This window comes from Euleptes europaea, chromosome 13 (assembly GCF_029931775.1).
Source record: "Euleptes europaea isolate rEulEur1 chromosome 13, rEulEur1.hap1, whole genome shotgun sequence".
In the NCBI taxonomy this organism is placed as follows: domain Eukaryota; kingdom Metazoa; phylum Chordata; class Lepidosauria; order Squamata; family Sphaerodactylidae; genus Euleptes; species Euleptes europaea.
Window position 1 is genome coordinate 43,543,927 of NC_079324.1, and position 15,882 is coordinate 43,559,808.

Sequence of the window (15,882 nt, forward strand, 5' to 3'; positions counted from 1 at the left end):
GGATCCTTCCCCAGCCTTGGGGATGGGCAGGGGAAGCCCAGGCAGTTTGCACACACCCCTCTTGGGATCTTCTCTCCAACAGTCTCTTAGCGCAGCCAGGATCTTCTTGCTCCTTTCCCCCCCTACCCTGCAGCTATGGCATGCCCTCCTCGCTGGGCGCTTCGTATTATGGCAAGAGCATACCCATGCTTTATTTCCCCATTCTGTTCATCCCAGGGAAGCCTTCCTCAGTGGTACCGCAGCAGCACCTCCCATGCTTTCCTTCTTGCAATGAGCAAGACACCTTTGCTAGAAGCTGCGAGGCTGGAGGATTCCCTTTACAGCAAGACAATAGCTGCCCATCCCTGTGGCAAGGGTGCCCCCTGTGGCCAGAGATTGTCAGTGTGTTTCCGCCAAACAAGCACACACCATTCCTTCTGCCTCCTAGCCATTCCTCAATTGTGACCCCTCCACTCATTTTTACTCACACGTGTCATCTTGGGTCACCACCAGCACATCCTCTGGGGTACCAAGAACTGGCACAACCATGGACAGGGTACAGGATGGCACATAGAGGTACCCCATCAAAACCTTTTCACAACAAGCGGGTGGGTCGGTTCAACTCATGGTCAGGATTGGATTTTGTCCATTCATTATGGCCAGGAAGGACTTTCTTGCCCTGGTCAAATTGTTTGGGGACCAGGTGCTTTCCCCAATAGCACAGCACCTGCATGAGTCTCGGGGCCCATCGTGACCAGCATTCTGATTCAAACAGGTGCCAGAGAGGTGCTTCCAGGAAGCTTACAAGCAACAGCTATCTCCTGATACTCAGAGGTAGACTGCCTCTGATTATGGAGGTTCCATTCAGCTATGATGCTAATGATACTGATAGGCCTATACATATATATATATATATATATATCAGTTTTCATGCTGGTCAGCCAGGAAGTGACTGCAAAGCCGGCACATACCTGCTTCGCATTTTTTAAGAGCCCCTTTAACGCGACCTTTTGTGTTTGCTCCACCCCTGCATCGAAGAATCCCCTCAAGGAAGCATGCAAAATCACAGCCGCGCTTTAGCTATGCAAACTGCGGTTGCTAATGGAAGGAACGAAGGAGCGGGCGAGTGGGGGTGGAATTTCTCCTTTTGCGTCGGGACCGTGAATAGGCATTTTAAAGGTCGCTTTTAAAAAAAGAGCTTTGAGAGTACCCTGCATGAATGGCCGCAGAGTACCTTCCTATCAGTGTCACTCTGCACACACCTGAGGCATCTACATTTGGGGCGGTGTCATATTTTTAAAGATGGACTAAGGCCTTTGTCTCAGCTTTATTTACACAATGTATATATATTGCCTCTCCACAAACCTGCTTGAGGCCACTCACAAAATAATCAATAAAATCATAAAAGCAACAAGCATAAAGTTATCTATATTAAAACAAGCCATGAAAGCAATATTCAGCAGCTTAAAATGATGTCTGTAACAGCCCTCCAGCTAGAAGCAGACCCTAAATGTCATGTTTGGGGGGGCAGAATCTACAGGTAAAAGTCTGGGTAAAGAGAAATGTTGTGGTCTAAAGGTTAATAGAGTAGGTGCCATGTGAGCCTCAAAAGGGAGGGCATTCAGGCAACTGTGGTTGCCACCTGCCTCATTTCTTCTGGCAGGAGCACAGAGAACAGAGCTGGAAAGATGGTCTTAACTTTCAGATGAGTCAGCAGGGACAAGAACCAGCCGTTCTGAGTTGTGTCTGAAAACAAATGGACAACCAGTAGAGATATTTCAGCACAAGGGTAACACGATCCTAGCATAGTGTAGTGGTTAAAAGCAGCAGACTCTAATTAGGGGTATCAGGTTTTATTCCCCACTCCTCCACATGAAGCCTGCTGGGTGACCTTGAGCTAGTCACAGTTCTCTCAGAACTGTCTCAGCCCCACCTACCTCACAAGGTGTCTGTTGCACAGAGAGGAGGGGATTGTGATTGTAAGCCGCTTTGAGACTCCTTAAAGGTCGAGAAAAGCATGGTATAAAAACCAACTCTTCCTCTTCTTTGGTGCCAGAGAGAAGATCTGAGCCTCCAGCTGCAGGCCAGGATCCAGCAGCACCCCCAAGCTATGAACCTGCTCCTTGAAGGGGAGCACAGCTGCCTCCAAGGCAGGCTGCCTCCGCAGTCCTCAAGTGACTTTGTCATTGACTAACGGCATCACAGTCTTATCAGGATTAAGCTTCAGTTTACTGGACCTCATCCATCTCATTACTGGCTTCTTCAGGCACTTCTTTGGGACTTCCTCAGACCCACCCAACTCACTTGTTAGAGAGGAAGAGAGCTGGGTGTCATCTGCATGTGGGTGGCACTTCACAGTTCTGTAGAATATTACAAAACACAATTTTGCAGAATAGCACATGACCTGCCAGCTTGGACAGGTAACTTGTTTCCTGGCAAGGCGCCTCTGGCCTTTGCAGCTGAGGCCCAAAGTAAAGCGGAGAGTGATTCCTGAAACACAAGCCTGCCCCACGTAAGGCAAAAGGTGGGGTGCAATTAGGGTTGCCAGCTCCGGATTGGGAAATAACTGGAAATTTTGGAGGCGGAGCCTGAGGAGGGCTGGGTTTGGAGAGGGGAGGGGCTTCAATGCCATAGAGTCCAATTGCCAAAGCGGCCATTTTCTCCAGGTGAACTGATTTCTATCGGCTGGAGATCAGTTGTAATAGCAGGAGATCTTCAGCCACCACCTGGAGATTGGCAACCCTAGGTGCAACTGAAACAACCCAAGTGAGGCCTGGGAGGTGCTGAATCTTTCATTTCCTCACAGCCTCTACCTCCAAATCCTCTGATTCCAGAAGCAAACCTGACTGGAAGGAAAGATAGGGTTGCCAATTCCAGGCTGGAAAATTGATGGAGATTTGGAGGTAGAGCCTGGGGAAGGCGGGGTTTGGGGAGGGACCTCAATGGGGATGTGATTCCATACAGTCTATGTTGGAGTATTTGAATAATATAGCAGAGTTTGCCCAGTCATAGAAGTGGGATATTGTGTGCAGTAAAATAGAACTCCCAAGAAGTATACTGCAAAAGTAAACACATTTATTCAAGTAGATTCAGTATACATTCAGATTGCAGTCAAAAGAAGAGACACCTAGGCTAAAGAATACTATTCCTTCCACAAGTGGCCAGATAATCCAGCATCACATATGTGGAAGTATGACAGCATTGTTTCAACAGGAGAGACCTGGGGAGACATGGGACTCCATGAAGAGCCATCTGGAGAATGGGACAGAGCAAAGCACACAGAGAGAGGAGGGGTCAGAGGGCAGCTCCCAGGTTAAGACAAAGAGAGGTATCCCATTCAAGGAGATAACACTTATAAACACTTAGACTGATGTGGCGCCCCTAGGGTTGCCAGAGCGAGGTTGGGAAATACATGGAGGTTTTGGGGGTGGAGCCTGAGGAGGGTGGGGTTTAGAGAGGGGAGGGACTTCAATGGCATAGAGTCCAATTGCCAAAGCAGCCATTTTCTCCAGGAGCACTCTGTCACCAGGAGGCCAGTTGTAATAGCGGGAGATCTTCCGCAGCCACCTGGAGGTTGGCAACCCTAAGCACCCCCCATTGTCCAGGCACGCCGAGTCATTCTCTCCAACAGTCTATCCTCTGACACGGCCATTTTCTCCAGGGGAACTAATCTCTGTAGTCTGGAGAGTAGTTCGAATTCCAGGAGATCTCCACACCCCACCTGGAGGCTGGCAACCCTAGGGGACGGGGACTTGGAAGCAAACTGTAGGGATAAGAGCAGGCAGATCCTACCCCTTCCTTTCACCTGTGCACCCCTTTTATTTTATTTATTAAAACATTTATACCCCACCTGTCGTGGGTCAGTCAGGACTGGATGGCAATGAGGACTCATCAGAGGAAGAGGGGCCCTGTGTAGCCAGCCCAGAGCCAACAGAAGGCTGCCAGCATGGGACTGAGGCTCAGCACACTGTCTGTCTGTCTGTCTGTCTTCTGTCTGGTAAAAATCTCAGAAAGACGTGTAAACAGGAAGGGTACCAGACCCAGTCTTTTTTGTGGGGGTTTTGTTTTTATTAATATAATACTGCTAAAACTGTTGTGCCGCAGTAACCATATTCCAACACGCAAGCTACACGCATCCCCACAGAAGCCACTTGTCAGTGGCCTCCCCCTTTCCTTTAGCACCAAGTAGGCGCACACACATTCCAATGTGTGATAACGGAAGGCACCGACAGCCTTCCCTCCCCTCCTTTAAGTTTCGTTTCTCCCTGCAAGGGAACAATAGAGTCCCATTGTTTGTTGTAGTAAAGCTCGCGCACACGCCGTAGAAACTAATGACGTTGCATTGACAAGCTAACATCGAATGTTATTGGAATGTCAAACGTCTATAAAACCTCTTGCACTGCCCCTCCCTCGGTGTGACAGGATGGCAGAGCTCATTGTCTGTGTTCTGAATCACCCGGTTATGACTTCTTGGCCAATAAAGCAAGCCATAAAGCTCACACCAGCCTCCTTGCCTTCATTGACCCATTGGACTCTATGTCAATGGGGGGGCACTTCAAAACTAGCTTGAACAGAACATAGAAATGCAACAAGCAATGCTGGAGAAACATCAACAGAGCTAATACATTGAAGTATTGAAACAGGACCAAACAGGGAGTGGGAAGAGGTTTAAACCATCGAGTTTGGTTTGCAAGAGAACATCTCAGAACTAACCTCCTCCTTTTTTCAAAGGGGGTTTCTCCTAGGCAGTGGTTTGCAAACTGTGGGGAAGGCCCTACTTGGAAGGCCTGGGAGGCCACAAAGTTGCAGGGACAAACAAGATCCTGAGGCAGACCTGTGCTACATCAGCCAAAAACTAGTGTGCTGGGTGCCCCAATTTGCATATGAAAGGAGACAAGGGTGAAAGTAAGCTGGTACCAGCTGGTACAGAGTTAACAGGAAGAAAGTAGCTGAAGTAGTACTGCCCATCGTCTGCTTCAGGCTCCCCAAGAGGGACAATACCGGCAAGACATTTAAGTCAGTTTCAGACCTAGAAGAAGGTGTTTCCTTTTCTTTTTTTTATAATATTTTATTTTGATGGGGTACAGAAAGAAGAAGGAAGGGGGAAACAAGGGGAAATCAAAAAAGGTATACCTATAACTGTGTCCGAGCTTCAATATCATACATACACATTTCTTTGGCAATTAAACTAAAACTGCAGGTTTCTAATTCTGATTATTGATTTAACAAGCTTCATATTTACACACTAAAGAACAGAAAAGTTTAGAGCACGTGAGTAATGATCATACAGTGGCTGCCATTTTATCTTAAAATCGTCTATTATTTTCATTTTCATCAAATGCATTAATTTAGACATCAAAGCAAAGTCAAATTGTTATGTCTGGAATCGTACTGGATTTCCAATAGGTTGTATATAAAACTCTGGCGGAAGAAGACTGTTTCTAAGATGCCTCCATGTGTGTGGCTTTAAGAGCAGGTCAGAGAGCCTCTCCTCATGCCAGTGTTGGAATTGTTCCTCCCAGTTTACAGATATTTGCATGCAACAGCAGGCTGTATGTATGTGTGTGATGGGATACAAGGATCTGTGTGCATCGCTTTTGGGATAAATGACAATAGTGGGTGTCCCTCCCCCAAAAAAACAGCATTGAGAAGATTTTTAAAAATCAGAGAAACACTGAGCTAAGCTCAGGAGGGATGCTTGGCCAACGCAGCCGCCTCGCAAGCGCAGATTCAAGAAGATGGTGCTGTGTGGGGCAATGTCGTAATTGGACAATTTATAGCCATTCTCCAAAGGCCTCCCACCATAAGTCAGCCAGAACTGTTCTTCCCGGATGTTCTCTTGTTGCTGAACCCGGGCTCTGAAGTTTTCCACCTTCTCCGAAGGCATGACCTGGTACGTGCTGGTCCTGCCTCTGTCATTCTTCAGGAAGATGGTAATGAGCTCTTCGTTTTTTACCACCAGCATGATGGTATCTTCAGATTTCAGCCCAAACTCCGACAGCTGGGCCCCATCCCGCAGGTCAACGTGACTGTTGTTCTGGCAGGCCAGTTTCTGCTGATATGGTGGCACCCCTGATTTCTGGGCAATTTGGATTTTGAGATCCCAGATGGTTTTGCTAGCATGGATGTCCAGGGAATGCATCTGTCCTGTCAGCAACTTCACATTCAAGCGCAAGGCCTAAGGAAAGGAAAGAGCAAAACCCTTAGGTTACATACACTCTTAGGATAGGAACGTTGGTGGGGGGGTTTATATACACAACACCATACTGTAGCAATTCAGATAAACACAACCCCTTGGTACTGACTACGGTATGGAATCAACGTAATACAGAGCAATTAGTCTTTGGCATTTTTTTTTAATTGGGAGCAGGTAGTAGCAATGATTCAATTTGGCAAGTTTTAGAATATCCACACTGCCAACTGATACTGGGATAGGCCAAAAAAAGGTGCCCAAAAATCCCTACTCAACATGCACCAATTTTTAGGATTCCCTGAGCATTAAACCAAAACAGTCTATGTTGCAGATATTCTGAAGAAGTCCTTATGACACTGACACATTTTTGCATGTTTGAGGATGGCAGGACTGTAGGATACCTGATATGCACATGAAAGAAGCTTTTGGAAGTACCCCTGCATCAGAATCACCTTCTAGGTGAAAGCAGGGACATGCTTAGGGCTGGGCTCATAACTGGCTTTCGGCTTTTCATTTACTTCTTTCTCCCTTAAACCCAGGAAGGCCTTGTCGTCCTCTTTGCGCGTCTGCAGTCACCTTGCAAATAGCAGGGCAGGAATTCCTTATACATAAGTTGCCCCAGCCAGCTAAATCTAAAGCTGGGGCCCTGTCATGGAGCCTTTAAAATGTGAAGTATTGATTTACAGAGGTCACATCCAATTCTCTTTGCTTTTATTTGAATGGGCCAGTTTGCCTTTGGTTCTAAGAGCCAAAAGTGCATAAAGACTTCTTTTTTTAAAGATTTTGGGTTTTTTATAAATATAAACAGAAAAGAATAAAAGCCACATTGCAGACAACAATTACCATTACATCAAACAAAAAGAAAGAAAAAAACATGATATAATAAACAATCAGTGGGAGCTAAATGTTGCCCTGTGTCTCCTTCATCTGCTATTTTCATCTATGAAAACCAAGACCAAATTTGAGAGGGGCAGGGGAGACTTACCTGTCTTTCTGCAGCTGGTGGTCCAGGTGATTTTTGATATGAGTCCTCCCATGACACCTGCAGCTGAAACAAAGACAGGAGATTTGTGACTTATGGACTGACTACTCCATAATATCTCTTCCCTAGACTTTTGAGGACCACGCCATGCTCCAAATCTGGAAAGTAATCATCCTAAGGGCACCGATGGAACTGATCCATTGGAAGAATCTGGCATTAAACATCCCTGAAATGACGGCCATAATTGTCATATGTAATGCAAGCTAATTAATTCTGAGTATGAATGCTTTGGGTGGGAACTTTGTTTTGTTGCTCTGTTTGCTTCTTGAATATAACAGGCTGCCTGTTTTAGTAGAGTGGGCTTGGAGGATGGATGAACCTTTGTCGATAAACAAAATAAATCTTCCTAACACACGGACATTGGTGTGGCCATTCCATTCATTTCTGTCTCACCGGTACATCCCAATGATGAACTGAGGACACATAGTTGTTTGTGCAGCACTGCTGTTCCAAACAATATTCAGCTTCTCGTGCAAGTAGATCCCAGCGGCTCCCCTCTCCCAGGAGTCCAGTTGGGTCAGCTGGGTCCAGGATGACAGGTCTGAAATCCATCAACAGAAACAGCCAGTGAGGTATGGTGGTTAAAGTGCTGAACATGAGTCTGAGAGATTGCTAACACAATCCAGCTTGGTGATGTTTTTCTAGTAAAAAAATAAAACCTCTTCAAATGAAGACATAAGAAGTGACTATAGAGCAAATGAATACAGAATCCACCAGGTATTTAGCAATGTGCAGCCTGGGTGAGACTGATGCGGGGAACCTTGATCATGTGTGTGTATGCAAAGTGCCATAAAGTTGCAGCCGACTTATGGCCACCCAGTAGGGTTTTCAAGGCAAGAGACTAACAGAGGGGGTTTGCCATTGCCTTCCTCTGCATAGTGCCTCTGGTATTCCTTGGTGGTCTCCCATCCAAGTACTAAGCCAGGACTGACCCTGCTGAGCTTCTGAGAGCAGATGAGATCAGGATAGCCAGAGCCATCCTGGTCAGGGCATCCTTGATCATAGAAGAAGAATATTACAGGTACACTAGGGTATCCTTATATTCAGCTGCAAAGTGCAAGAGAACATGAAAGAGGAGAGTCATGGGAAACTGACCTGGGCTTCCGGAGCTGGCCTATCAGATATCGTCTGAGGGTCTCGTTCTCAAAGTCATAGTATTTTGTCCAAAATATGCACAGTTGCTTGTACTGCTGCAGGAGCCAAAGCACTGTCCGAAATCCTTCTGCCATGTCAAAATCTGTCTTTCCGCTTCCTTTCTCCCAGGCATAGACAGCCAGCAGCTCCAGCGCATATTTTGGGGGAAGGGACTCCCCGGTTCGGAGCTGCGATTTGTACTTGGATACATACACATGCTAGGAAAGGCAGGATAGAAAAAGCTGGAGTGTCAGTACTTGAAAGGTTTTATTAATTTCTGTTATGTAGTCAGGAGAATGCATTAGCAGTTGCACAGAGAAAGAAGAAGGGGGATGAAGGGGATGCTTGTGCTGTTACACACAGGACGTGATTGTTCTCATCTCGTTTTGTTATTGCTGGGGAAGGAGGGGGTCGTGTGTTTGATGAAACCTACTGTTAACAACCTGGGAGCTTTGACTGAGAAACAGGCTTTACAGTTGAAAAAAATAGCTCAGTTATTGAAGTTTTAAATAGTTTTATAATTTGTGGAATGTTAGCTAATAAAGCAAGTGCGATTTTTAAGTCAAGCCTTCCAAAGTTTTCATTTCATCATCATCATTAACCTTTATTGGCATGCCAGAGAACAAAAATAAAACAACAATATACCTCCAAAGGACAATACATATAATTCACAATTCGGGTTAATAAAACTTTTTTTGTTCTTTAAGAACTCCTGTAAGAAATTCAGCCACAGTAGCCGTAATTTTAGGATCCTGATCACTCAAGAGAAATGTACATTTCACTTCATTGCTCCTGTATCTCATGGACTGGAGCAAAGTAAAGAACAGTTTATCCCGCAGAGTCACATAAAGAGGTCAATCTAAGAGGATGTGATCAATTGTATCAAGCAAATTTAAACCACATGGGCATAAGCATTCATGCCTGGGGATCTGAAGATATTGGCCTGAGAGCATCCTAGATGGGAATGTGTTAATCCCAGCTAATAAAAAAACGCGGCGTTGAGAAGGTACCTCTAGATTATCCAAATACCTAGCCCTTTTACCCAAATCATTATTAAGGCCTAAAGCCGCAGGAGAACAGATGAAGGGTAGAGCTGGGTTAAGATTCTGTAGTTCTACATCCAGGAGACGTTGTTTAATTCTTTTAAAAATATAAGCTTCGTTGGCTAGGGTAAGGTTATCTAAATCAATTCCAATTTGACAAAGTTTAGATCTAATTAAATATGTCCCATGAAGAGTAGTGAAGTTCACTTTTCAAAAGATTTAAAAAGGAACCTGGCTCAGTTTGGAAATATAATTTGAACCAATTTCTTATTGTTTGAATCCAAGCTTTAGTGGTAATCAAGGTTTGCCCGATTTCGAGGCAAATTGTAAAATATGCAACACATTTAGGTATCCCCAGTATTTGTCTAAGAAATATGGCTTGGATGTTCTCCATTTCTTGATTAAGGGCTCCAATCCATAAGGGAATACCAAACAGAAATTGGGGGAGTATTTTTTGTGTTCAGGACTTTGATCACTGCAGGGACACATTGATTCCCTTTCGCGTAAAAAAATTTCTGAAGTTGGTTTAAGGACATCCTGGTAGCTTTGATAGTGTTATGTCGATGTACAGACCAATTGAGGTTATAGTTATAAGTAATCCCCAAATACTTATAGCTTTTAACTTGTTCGATTGAATCCTTCCCAATATGCCATTTATATAAAGACCATTTTTTAGAAAACACCACTACCTTTGATTTTGAGGGATTAATAAAAAGTAGGTTCAATTGGCAAAGTTTTCATTTAAGAAGGTGATCCTTCGATAGAAGTAAGTTTTGAGGGGGGATCATCCAGAGGAAGCAGCACTGTAATAATGGTGATTTCAATTATTGTTGATTTAGTACTGCATTTTTATCTTGCCCTTCCTCTTAGGAGCTCGGGGCTGTGTACATTGTTCTCCCCTCCCTTACAACATCCCTGCAAGGTAGGTTACGCTGAGACTAAACTGATCCTAGTGAATATTACTAGGGTCAACCCTAGTGGACATCATGGGTCAGCAGGGACTACAACCCAAGTTTAGTACTCTACCCAATCCACCACACCACCTCCCACATTGACTGAGTTCATGCACATGGGGAGGAGGGGTGAGAATGAGAACACTTCCTGAATATAATAAATAGAACCCAGTTCTCCAGATTAGAATCCGCCACTCTGAACCACTACACCACACACATTTACTTGGGAATAAGTTCCAGTGAACCCAGTGGGACTTATTTCTGAATAGACATGCATGGGCTTGTGCAGCAAGTTGGAGGAGACAAGTGATTGAGTACTAGTGCTTAGTGCACAAGTCACCAGTTCCAGATGGCACACAGATGGTACACAGCCTAAGGAAAACATGAAACCATTAAAAATCAGCCCCTCACTGGAAGACTGTGAAGTAGCCCGTGAAATGCTAGCATATAAAGAAAGAATTTGGGGGGACTAGATAGAAAATAGGACCCCATGCTGCCCAGGCAATTTTGCTGTACCTCTTTGTACCAGTGTTTCAGCAGGCGGATGAGGCTCTTCAGTTTAGTTGGCCGGTCAATGATGAAGTCCTTCTGTAACTCAGTGAAGCAGGGAGAGAACTCACCCCCTCGATGGCTGCTGTTGATCAGGTCAATGTACACTTGTGGGGAAGGCTTAGAGCCTGTTCTCTGACCTAGCACCAAAAACAAGAGTGGACCAAGAAGGCACAGAATGAAACCACTAAAAAATGTCATTTATGCTTACTGTTCTGTTTCAATAGGTAAAGGTCCCCTGTGCAAGCACCAGGTCATTCCTGACCCATGGGGTGTTGTCACATCCCGACGTTTACTAGGCAGACTTTGTTTACAGGGTGGTTTGCCAGTGCCTTCTCCAGTCATCTTCCCTTTATCCCCAGCAAGCTGGGTCCTCATTTTACCGATCTCAGAAGGATGGAAGGCTGAGTCAACCTTGAGCCGGCTACCTGAAACCAACTTCCGTAGGGATCGAACTCAGGTCGTGAGCAGAGCTTGGACTGCAGTACTGCAGCTTACCACTCTGCGCCACGGGGCTCCTACAGAACATTTTTCATCTGGCCCTAAGCAGGACTAGATTAAGACATCCTGAGCCCCTGACCTATTTGAAATTTAAGAGACCCCATAAAAATACCAAAAATGATAATACAATATTTGCGGTTTTTTGTATGCAGAAGCTTCTCCTAATCTGAGGCCCTACTCTGTAGTTTACCTCACTTGTGCATAAATACACCTCAGCCCCCAAGCCAAAGCTGATCGAAAATTCTGACAAAGGAGATAGTTAATGACCTTCCCATCCCGCAAGGTTTCAGTCAGTTATTAATAGGACTGTTCAACTATTGCAGTTGATGCCATAGTACTCTGGTGTGAAAAGAAGACAGAGGGATAGAGGAGAGAAATCAAGGAGGGTAGTGCCATTAGCACCACCAATCCTGTTGGGGGAGTTTGACCCCAGAAGTGGCACCACCCCCAGTTCTGGTAGGGAAGAAGACTCCATCCCTCATGCAAACATACGCACCAAGCGCATCAAAGGCTGGCAGCACATCAAACTCAATCGAATCCTTGAGGTCATAAGAGCGGAGCGTGAAGCTGAGCACACGGGGATTTGGCCACCTGGACGGCTCAAACAGGACATCTATATTCTTATCTTCTTTGTTCTTGAATTCTTTGAGTCTCTTCTCAATCTCCTCGATCATCTCCTTCCGGTGTGACTCCTGGTCCTTGTATTGCTTGAAGATGCTGAGAAACGCCACAAGATCAGCATCCGAGCCCCCTTTTAGAGCCGTGCCTTTCCCTGATGAGCCTCCCTGTGAAGGAGAGTTGTATACCATGAGGCTACATAACGTGACCAGGAAAGAGGAGCCAGGAAGGTTTGGATCACAAAGGCAAGAATCACCAGGGAGACCAACAGAATTCTTGTGCATACCCTTCTGTAAATGACTGGCTGTCATCCCCTTCCACTGGGAACAGTAATGAGCTGTGGTTTGGGATTTTGCTGTGATGGTGCCACTTTGTGTTTGGTACTCAGAGAACTGGGTGTGTTTGCATAAAGAGTCTCTGTGCACTTCAGTGCCATAGAGTCCAATTGCCAAAGTGGCCATTTTCTCTCTATCGCCTGGAGATCCATTGTAATATTGCCTGGAGATCACATGAACACACATGAAGCTGCCTTCTACTGAATCAGACCTTGGTTCATCAAAGTCAGTATTGTCTAATCAGACTGGCAGCAGCTCTCCAGGGTCTCAGGCAGGGGTCTTTCATATCACCTTCCTGCCTAGTCCCTTTAACTGGAGATGTGGGGATTGAACCTGGGCCTTCTGCATGCCAAGCAGGTGCTCTACCACTGAGCCACGGCCTTTGATCAGTTGTAACAGTAGGAGATTTCCAACTGGTACCTGGAGGTTGGCAACCCTAGCCATCCTGCAAGGAGGCCCTGCCAAAGCACCCCATTGCCAGAGGTCAGGGGAGGCTGGATGAACGGGGCTGGGAACAGCCTGGAAATGAGAACTGGGGTTTGGGTGCAAAGCCACTGCCCAGGGCTGTTGGGTCAGAGGAGCTGCCTCCTATTGTTCTTTCTAGGCCACCTTGGGGATCCTTCAGAGAATCCAATTGCATATCACATACATAAACCTTTATCGGCATAATGGCGACATTTCCAGATGCATATCACACTGCTCCCAGGGTTTAGTGGAAAAGTGTGATAAAAGTGCAACAGGCCTTGGAAGCCCCCCCCCCCCCATTCCTTCAAGTCTCCACCTCTCCCTGTTCCTCCAAAATGTATGCAGCTCTCAAGTGTCATTAGGGCTAACCACTGTTTCCCCAGGGATGTCTGCAAAAACCCCGAGGCCTTGGACGCAGATCTCCCTCTCCCATCCCATCCCCACCCCTATGTCAACCAACTGTATGACTGGCTCGGTTCCCTGTGCCGCCCCCGCCCCCCCGCTAGGGGTGACCCAGGCCCCGAACCCGACCCCCCACCCCCAAACCCAAGGCTCCAGCACCGACCTTGACCACCTTCAGGACCCGGGGCCGGGGCGGGGCGGCATCCTTGAAGCAGTTCTCCCGCAGGAAGGCGCAGATGATGTCGATGGCCCGGCGCACGTCGCTCAAGAACTCCTCGTCGGGCTGCAGGTGGTCCAAGATGAACTTATCCAGCCTCCCGGCGGCCGTCTGGTAGAGCGCCAGGGGGGCACCGAGAGAAGCGGAGGAGAGCATCGCCGGCGCCGCCTGAACCTCAGCTTGAGCCTGCAGCGAAAGAGGCGAAAGAGGCGCCGAGCCGGACTTTCGTTTCCCGCACCGCACAGCAGTTTCGCTTTCGGGCAGAAATGCCACTGGCCCCCTTCTTCTCTGCAAAGGCGCGCCTCTCGATGTGCGTGTGTGTTAAGTGCCGTCCAGTCGCTTCCGACTCATGGCGACCCTATGAATGAAAGTCCTCCAAAATGTCCTATCTTTGACAGCCTTGCTCAGATCTTGCAAATTGAAGGCTGTGGCTTCCTTTATTGAGTCCATCCATCTCTTGTTGGGTCTTCCTCTTTTCCGGCTGCCCTCCTGGTATCCCAGCCGCCGCCTGGCAGACGCCGTTTCAGGAGGGCTCCTTTCAGCGGAGAGATCACAAGGGGGCGGCTCTGCCCAGCCCCCGGCCGCTTTTCTGCTTCAAACCCCCCCCCCCCATAAGAACATCAGAAAGGCCCTGCTGGATCAGACCAAGGCCCATCAAGTCCAGCAGTCTGTTCCCACAGTGGCCAACCAGGGGCCTCTAGGAAGCCCCCAAACAAGACGACTGCAGCAGCACCATCCTGCCTGTGTTCCACAGCACCTAACACAATGCTCCTCTGATCCTGGAGAGAATAGGTCTGCAGCATGACTAATATCCATTTTAACAAGTGGCCATGAATAGCCCTCTCCTCCACGAACATGTCCACCCCCTCTTAAAGTTTTCCAAGATGGCAGCCATCACCACATCCTGGGGCAGGGAGTTCCACAATTTAACTATGCATTGTGTGAAGAAAAAAAACAGAGAGACACTTCAGGAAAGAAAATACCAAGACCACGGTCACACAGCCCGGATAACCTACAAGAAACGATGAACTCTGACCGTGAAAGCCTTCGACAATATTCCTTTTATCTGTTTTGAATCTCTCACCCTCCAGCTTATTACTTCTTTATTACACATATATTACCTAAATATTTCTTATTCTATTTTCATTTCATTTAATTCTGTTCAACTCCACTCTCGAAGCTGTGACCCGAAATTTACAACTCTACACTGTTACAAGCAGAGCAATTCTGCATGTGCCTGCTTAATGCAGAAGCACTTCACTGTAGTGCAGAATATCCTAAACACCGTTTTGCAGAATAGCGCGTGACCTGCCAGCTTGGACAGGTGACTTGTTTCCTGGCAGAGCTCCTCCAGCTTTTGCTGCTGAGGCCCACACTAAAGCTGAGAGTGGCAGGCCTGATTCCTGAAACTCAAGCCTGCCCCATACACATGTAAGGCAAAAGGTGAGGTGCAACTGAAACAACCCAAGTGAGGGCTGGAATGGAGGTGCTGAAACCCCCCCCCCCCCCGCAGCCTCTACCTCCAAATCCTCTGATTCCAGGAGCAAACCTGACTGGAAGGAAAGATAGGGTTGCTAATTCCAGGCTGAAAAATTCCTGGAGATTTGAAGGTAGAGACTGGGGAAGGCGGGGTTTGGGGAGGGACCTCAATGGGGATGTGATTCCCGCTCTGTTGTTCCCAGATTTTAACAAACAAGCAAAATGCTCCAGATCCTCGCCTCAGACTTTTTGCCCCCACCCCCCACCCCGCCCCAGGGGCGCTGCTGCTGCCTTTGGCCATTTATGCAGGGTCAATTTTGAAGCTCGCTCAAAGCTTTTTTTTTTTTTATGCGACCTTTAAAATTACTATTCACGGTCCTGATGCAAAAGGAGAAATTCCACCACCACCCCTTGCCTGCTTCTTGTTTGCATAGCCATTAGCAGTGGCATGGCTAACGTGCAGCTGTGATTTTGCATGTTTCCTTGAGGGGATTCTTTGCGATGGTGGCGGAGCAAACACGAAAGGTCGTGTTAAAGGGGCTCTTAAGTAATGCAAGTAACGCTTTTCTCATTACTGGCTCTACATGCTCATTACCATCCTCACCAGCTTAATTTCTGATTTTCCCACAGGAGAAAAGACAAGAGCACTGCCACAAGAAAGCTGGGCAACCCTGCTGCTGCTGGGGATGTATGTTGCAGCTCTATGCAAATGTTGCAGTAGTGTGTGTTATTGGCTACCATACCGAGCTTCCTGTTTTGTTTTTCAAGTAAGTTTTTGAAGTGACCCAATTGTCTGTAGAGTCCAGTGAAGACAATAAGGAGGAGGTTAGATTAAACTAAACAGCTCTTTTATTTGGCCAAAGAAGAGCTGGGTGGAAACAGACCGCAAAATACAGGAGCAGAAAGCTGCCACCATGAACAAAGGGACAGGAAAGCTTTTATACTTTATTTAAAGAGGCGGATACCTTTTAC

General features: G+C 46.7%; 1 protein-coding gene across 1 annotated transcript in view; it reads right to left on the reverse strand.

Annotated features, from left to right (window-relative positions):
• Nucleotides 1-5,635: 5,635 nt before the first annotated feature.
• Nucleotides 5,636-15,882, reverse strand: part of LOC130485891 (2'-5'-oligoadenylate synthase 3-like) — a 42,399-nt gene continuing 32,152 nt past the window's right edge. Inside the window, exons 15-21 of the mRNA XM_056859038.1 lie at nt 15,506-15,525; nt 13,378-13,617; nt 11,891-12,179; nt 10,861-11,033; nt 8,310-8,548; nt 7,608-7,755; nt 5,636-6,157 (exon numbers count right to left, since the gene is read on the reverse strand). Of these exons, the coding sequence (XP_056715016.1) occupies nt 5,636-6,157; nt 7,608-7,755; nt 8,310-8,548; nt 10,861-11,033; nt 11,891-12,179; nt 13,378-13,617; nt 15,506-15,525 (1,631 nt within the window). The remainder of the gene's footprint in view (nt 6,158-7,607; nt 7,756-8,309; nt 8,549-10,860; nt 11,034-11,890; nt 12,180-13,377; nt 13,618-15,505; nt 15,526-15,882) is intronic.